Source organism: Sinocyclocheilus grahami, unplaced genomic scaffold (assembly GCF_001515645.1).
Source record: "Sinocyclocheilus grahami isolate Dianchi unplaced genomic scaffold, SAMN03320097.WGS_v1.1 scaffold1043.1, whole genome shotgun sequence".
Lineage (NCBI taxonomy): Eukaryota > Metazoa > Chordata > Actinopteri > Cypriniformes > Cyprinidae > Sinocyclocheilus > Sinocyclocheilus grahami.
This window is the reverse complement of record NW_015506222.1, coordinates 334,433-341,932: the sequence shown is the minus strand read 5'-3', so window position 1 is coordinate 341,932 and position 7,500 is coordinate 334,433. Positions and strand designations below refer to the sequence as shown.

Sequence of the window (7,500 nt, the reverse complement as noted above, 5' to 3'; positions counted from 1 at the left end):
GATGTTGCCTAATTAACTATTTTAAATATAAAAACTTTCCATTTTGAATTTTTACCTCAGGATGCTGAGTTTCTTAGTGCTCCACGTTTTGATTTCTCCTGGAGAGGCTGCGTGAGCCTCACCTCAGTAGTGCAAGCTTATTCCGTCAATAGATGCATTATGTACAGTAGCTATATCCACTATTCGCCACTTACTCTAAATGTAATAAAATCTGAATAATACTTTACTGGACACTAAATACTTTGGTGTTTAGGCTACATAGTTATTTTTGGTTACTGATGTTTTAATCATGTTACTTGTCTGGCATTAATGAAGAGTTAATGTTGAGCCCGAACCAGGCCCAATTTAAACCCTGCTTATTAGCATGCATATTACTAGCATATTGGCTGTTTATTAGTACTTATAAATCACATATTAAAGGAACACTCCACTATTTTTGAAAACAGGCTCATTTTTCAACTCCCCTAGAGTTAAACAGTTGAGTTTTACCGTTTTCGAATCCATTCAGCCGATCTCCGGGTCTGTCGATAGCACAGATCATTGAATCTGATTAGACCGTTAGCATCACGCTCAAAAATGACCAAAGAGTTTCTATATTTTTCCTATTTAAAACTTGACTCTCAAACTTGAACTCAAGTGTGATAAACCACAGTTTTAACAGGGAGGCAAACACTTCTTCACACAGGGCCATGTAGTTTTGGATTTTGTTTTCCCTTAATAATAAAAACCTTCATTTAAAAACTGCATGCTGGAGTTTGCTAAAAAAACACCTGAAGGACTCCAAGATGGTGAGAAATAAGATTCTCTGGTCTGATGAGACCAAGATAGAACTTTTTGGCCTTAATTCTAAGCGGTATGTGTGGAGAAAACCAGGCACTGCTCATCACCTGTCCAATACAGTCCCAACAGTGAAGCATGGTGGTGGCAGCATCATGCTGTGGGGGTGTTTTTCAGCTGCAGGGACAGGACGACTGGTTGCAATCGAGGGAAAGATGAATGCGGCCAAGTACAGGGATATCCTGGACGAAAACCTTCTCCAGAGTGCTCAGAACCTCAGACTGGGCCGAAGGTTTACCTTCCAACAAGACAATGACCCTAAGCACACAGCTAAAATAACGAAGGAGTGGCTTCACAACAACTCTGTGACTGTTCTTGAATGGCCCAGCCATGTCTGCTCTTACATTAAAATTAAGGTGGCTGAAATTAACAATGTAATAAAATGAGCAGGACTGCATGGATATTACGCCCTCTGCACAGCTCAACAAATCCATGGCCTCTTGTAAATCAATGATAAAATGGCATGCGTAACATTAACACTTGCTGATATAAACTCTTGTTGTACACATTTTGTCTAAAAAAAAAAAAAATAACTTTTGCTCTTTTGGAACCGATACGGGGATGGATAGCACTTCTGTTAATCAGCCAAGCAAGCACTGTTATCGACCACAGTTATCTCTAAATGCCAAATTATAGGCTGATTTCTTACAATAACTTCTAAAAGTAGAGTTCCCCAACACTGCTTATCACGGGTGGTCCATCGGTTACAAGGTCATCTACGCTATGGGCCAGGTGTGACAGGAGCACTGACACTGATTAATATCTCCACAAATACTCTTCGCTGACCTTCTTAGCCTCACATTTTTACACTTTTCCTCTTGGTGACCTTTGTGGTTGATTTTCGCTTGTTTTTCCTGTCATGCACAGTCAAACACCTAAGTGTTTAGCCTCTACCCATTATGGGCCTGATAAAGAGATAACACACGCCAATGCACCAACACACAGATGATTTATAGTCTTCATTGGCTGCTCCTCCTCAATACTCCCTCTTTGTGCTCAGACCTGAATTACGAATCAGTTTTACTAAAATAACTGTCAGAGGCTATACAGATGTGTCCATAAAAAATGCGCATCACAGGGATAACTAACTAACCCTAACTAACTAACATCACTAACCCTAATTGCCCGTAGCAATTCCAATAGCCTTTCCACGCAGTGTGCATGATGTGTTAATTGTAGGCCATTCTAGCAGCGCTACCATAAAGCTGGTTTTTGCAATCAATGTCAAGCCTAAGCAAATTAACCCTGCTTGTATAAAGGTATGTACATTTTCCAATACCTTGTTATTGACTTTCTTGTTCCAATAAATGTTTAGGAGTTAAGTGAACAACTTGCTGCTGGATGGAATGATCTGGTGTTATTAGCTTGTACGAGTCCACACAATACCTACACCCACTGGGCCTGAATTGTGATTACTGTTGAGTTGTTATTAGGGAGAGCTACGTCTGTCTTTGTGAATTATGTTTGATGTGCGCTGACTTATTGTTAAAAACAGCAGTGTTTCAAAGTATGTCAGTCAAAACTGCTTTTTTTCCTCTTCTTTCTTTTTTTTTATTTCCTCTGGTAATTACTCCACTCATCTGTTATTCAAACACTGCCTTCTTTTTAAATAAGGTTTGCCTTGAAATCGTGATTTTTGCTCCCTACACACTCAGCAGGGAATATCTGTTGAAGCTCATTTTGCCTGACAAAATTCATTCATCTGTAAGGCCCTACAACGTCATCAAACACGGGCAACAATTGAGTCATGCAGATTAGGAGTTTCAAATATTATGACATGATCATGTAAATAGAAATATTATAAATGACGATACTTCATTATAAATTTATATAATACATACAGGTGTGTTTATATAAAAATATCATACTTTCATATAAATGTATATATGTACATATATGTATGTATGCATCTAGGTGTGTTTATATAAAAATACATACTATTATTTATTCCAATTAATATAAATGGGTTCATCATAGTTTATTTTAGCCAAACTTTGTGTGGTACTATGGTAGCATGCAATTGTTGAATACCCCTGTTCACTTCTTGTGAATTGCTATAACTATGCACACTTCATCTCTATTTACTATTTGGAATTAAATTATATTGGCCAAATATTGACTTCGAAGTGCACTATCGAGGGATTAGAATGTACCTTTAGCACATAGAATGTGGACATGAAACAGAGTCTGTGACAAATTGAATCCTGAAAGCACAAAAGGCAAAGTACATTTTTTAGATCTGACCAATCATAATGGAAAAAAAATTACTTTGATTGCACTTTCCTGTTTTCTGTCTTTTGAAATGTGGAGAGCTCCCTTAACCTCACTGGTCATCACGTATCTAATACAGTACTAAAAATGACCTCATAAGCTTGTGTCATATGGACTGAACAAGAGTGAATATGAGCCTTTAGGGTTGTTTCTCTTGTTTCAGCACCATGCGGTGGGCAGTACACTGGATCAGAGGGAGTGGTATTATCCCCAAATTACCCTCTCAACTATACGACAGGCCAGACCTGCTCCTACTACATCACAGTGTCTGGAGAATTTGGTAAGTAAATAGCGTTACTTACAAAGGTCACAGTTCAATTTATAGAGTTATTGGAGTGGGATGTTCTTAAAAAGCTAAAAAAAAAAACGGCCAAAAAGCTGTTCACTCAGAAATCACTAGTAAATTGTAATTAACCATTTGAAAATACCATAGTTGCGATGCTAACAATTATATTTTTAATTCCTGCATAATGTTTACTTGAAGTCCCCCCCCCCCCCCCCCCCCCCCCCCCCCAGTTTTCCCATGACCCAGTTTCGCCTTGTGTTAATTGTGTTAGTTTAATTCCAGCTGTGTCTATTTTGTCCCTGTGTTTATAAGCCCGTCTGTGTTTGTCGGTTCTAAACATCATTATGCTACGTGTGTCTCCTGGCTACCCTGTGTTTTTCCTCCTGTGGATAATTAAAGACTGTTCTGTGTGAAATTCCTCGTTTCCTCCCCCCACCACTACAATTCATTTTGTGAAGCATAAATACTCACAATGTGTTTAAAAACATATATCTGAATATAAAACTATTATCCTGTTTAAAGAAAGAAAAGACACTACGGAAGTATGTATAATATTCCATTACATATGGAAATAACATTCAATGTGAGTTGCTTAAATCAAGCGTAGAGTTAGTTCTGGCAGGTCATGTTAGTCAAGCTTGCATCAGTTGACTCTCAGCTGATTCACGTCTACCTATACGACACCTACCACAGCATACATACAATATATAAGGTCCCTCAGTATTATTAGCAGCTTTCGCATTGCTCAATAGCTAATTACCCTCCTCCATCCCCAGCTCCTCTTGTCGTCCAGTCAAGATTCGGCCTTCTGATTCCCCTTTGAATCAGACTAATTTCTAAAATGTTACATTAAATCATTGAACTTTAACGATATCTGCAATACTTATATGTTGGTTCTGTTCTGTTTACCCTTGGGGTATTATCGCTGCTCTCCTTGTTCTTTTCCATGCTACGCTACATGTATACGCAGGGAGTTCTTGCCCATAACAGAACCTTACCGCCAATCCAAACTGTATGCTAATTGTCAATCATCTTTGACGGTAGTGGTCCTGACAGAAATATATATTTTGGACATACTTTATATCCACAACTGCACAAAACCACAGTTTACTAAATCCATTGCAAATCCTTGCAGTTCATGCAAAGCAAATAGGAGTGTAAGTAAAGCTTTAACATTTGAAGTTTGTTGAAGTGTTTGTGGGCCAAAAGAAATCCAGTCAAAGTAATATTTACAGAGCCACTAGCAGTATGAAGCGAGGGCCGACATCTCATTACAGAGGAGATAATAGAGTCGTCACAATGGCCCGGGTGACCCTTTCCACCCCTCTCTGCTTAGCTGGCTCTCACACCAGCACCTGACATGCACAGCATGTCTCTGTGATTTCCCTGGTCTCTCATGCCCTACCGTGTGTCCTTTCTGGCAAGCCAACGCGTTTAATCACAGCTTCATCACTGGTCTCAGGTCAGAGGGAATGGACACCAGAAGGGACCAAACATACACATAATGCATACATTACAGACAGAGGTTCATGATTTTGAGGTATTAAGAGTACAATGATAATAACACTATAGTAACAGTGAGAAAGGAAAACAAATATTATTATTACAATGAAAGTTTGAGCTGAATCTTTAGCTATATATGCTTACATGAACAACAAGGTCAGTAAATACACTGACTTAATTCCCAATGCGTTTGTGGTAAATCAACATAAGTTTGATTTGTGAGTCATTTGGTTCGTTTCATTAAAAAGAACCAGCTCAGTCATTTGTTTGTGAATCACAAGCTCTCGAACTTAATTCCCACACAGGACATTTAGCTGCTGCAACACTAAAAGTGGCGTTCTGTGGTATGGGTTTACAGTACGCACATTTTATTCACAATTTCACGGCATGATTTCTGTAATCAAAATCTTCTATTATAATGAATTTAATGTCAAATGCCATTTTGATGTGACTAGGTTATACATACTTCTGTGCAGACTGCATATTATGGACACTTATAAAACCATCGATCTGAAAGCAAGCATGTCGATGAGAAATTTATGTGAATTTATGTCTTCATTCATTGTACTTCTTTTGTTAGCATCTCTTCCCAGCAGTGGTGATAGCCCTTTGAATCAGACTAATTTCTAAAATGTTACATTAAATCATTGAACTTTAACGATATCTGCAATACTTATATGTTGGTTCTGTTCTGTTTACCCTTGGGGTATTATCGCTGCTCTCCTTGTTCTTTTCCATGCTACGCTACATGTATACGCAGGGAGTTCTTGCCCATAACAGAACCTTACCGCCAATCCAAACTGTATGCTAATTGTCAATCATCTTTGACGGTAGTGGTCCTGACAGAAATATATATTTTGGACATACTTTATATCCACAACTGCACAAAACCACAGTTTACTAAATCCATTGCAAATCCTTGCAGTTCATGCAAAGCAAATAGGAGTGTAAGTAAAGCTTTAACATTTGAAGTTTGTTGAAGTGTTTGTGAGCCGACAGAAATCCAGTCAAACTGATATTTACAGAGCCACTAGCAGCGACCCTTCAGGTTTTCTGTGTTCTGTATGAGTATGAAGCGAGGGCCGACATCCCATTACAGAAGAGATAATAGAGTCGTCGCAGTGGCCCGGGTGACCCCTTTCCACCCCTCTCTGCTTAGCTTGCTCTCACATAAGCACCTGAAATGCACAGCATGCCTCTGTGATTTCCCTGGTCTCTTATGCCCTACCGTGTGAACCATGTGTCCTTTCTGGCAACGCGTTTAATCACAGCTTCATCACTGGTCTCAGGTCAGAGGGAATGGACACCAGACGGGACCAAACATACACATAATGCATACATTACAGACAGAGGTTCATGATTTTGAGGTATTAAGAGTACAATGATAATAACACTATAGTAACAGTGAGAAAGGAAAACAAATATTATTATTACAATGAAAGTTTGAGCTGAATCTTTAGCTATATATGCTTACATGAACAACAAGGTCAGTAAATACACTGACTTAATTCCCAATGCGTTTGTGGTAAATCAACATAAGTTTGATTTGTGAGTCATTTGGTTCGTTTCATTAAAAAGAACCAGCTCAGTCATTTGTTTGTGAATCACAAGCTCTCGAACTTAATTCCCACACAGGACATTTAGCTGCTGCAACACTAAAAGTGGCGTTCTGTGGTATGGGTTTACAGTACGCACATTTTATTCACAATTTCACGGCATGATTTCTGTAATCAAAATCTTCTATTATAATGAATTTAATGTCAAATGCCATTTTGATGTGACTAGGTTATACATACTTCTGTGCAGACTGCATATTATGGACACTTATAAAACCATCGATCTGAAAGCAAGCATGTCGATGAGAAATTTATGTGAATTTATGTCTTCATTCATTGTACTTCTTTTGTTAGCATCTCTTCCCAGCAGTGGTGATAGTAACACGCTCGGTGCGTTTCATTTTGTTTCCTCAGTGGTGTTTGGGCAATTTGCCTATTTCCAGACAGCCATGAATGACTCCGTTGAGCTATTTGATGGGCCCAATCAGAATTCTAGGCTGCTAAGCTCCCTGGCTGGGTCTCATTCCGGTAAGTAATAGTTTTACATTCACACCAGTTTTGTTGCTTTGAGTTTGCTTTGAAATGCACAGAACCCTTTGAAAAGAAGCAAACAGGCATGTATGGCTTTTCAAATCTGTAAAAAGACCATTGTGCAGACAACCGTGCAATGAAAGAGGTCTCAAGTGAAGTTTAATGGCTCCTTTCAGAGGGGGAGAGACAGGAGTGTCATTTTTGGTAAGCGTTTGCTAATAGTTTTCTATTCGTTTTTTTATTGTTTGAAATGTCTGTTACGTACACAGACAATGAACACACACTCACTCAGCCTCAGGCAAATTAAATCTTCGTTTGCAAGTAATATTTTCATAAAATCATAAAAAACCACTAATACAGTTTTGGATATGTACGTCACCCTGAAAGACCGAATGAAATTTGTTTTAGACTTTAGTCCATGTCTCCAATGGCTTTGGGGTCATCTGCAGTATATTCTAGTTAACAATCTTTTTCTCCCCCCCCCCCCCCCACACAAGTGTAAGAATCTGAACAATA

The 7,500-nt window shown here is 38.7% G+C and overlaps 1 protein-coding gene across 1 annotated transcript in view; it reads left to right on the top strand.

Annotated features, from left to right (window-relative positions):
* Nucleotides 1-7,500, top strand: part of LOC107566061 (CUB and sushi domain-containing protein 1-like) — a 139,073-nt gene that overhangs the window by 27,655 nt on the left and 103,918 nt on the right. Inside the window, exons 3-4 of the mRNA XM_016251436.1 lie at nucleotides 3,272-3,388; nucleotides 6,868-6,981. Coding sequence (XP_016106922.1) covers nucleotides 3,272-3,388; nucleotides 6,868-6,981 — 231 coding nt within the window. The remainder of the gene's footprint in view (nucleotides 1-3,271; nucleotides 3,389-6,867; nucleotides 6,982-7,500) is intronic.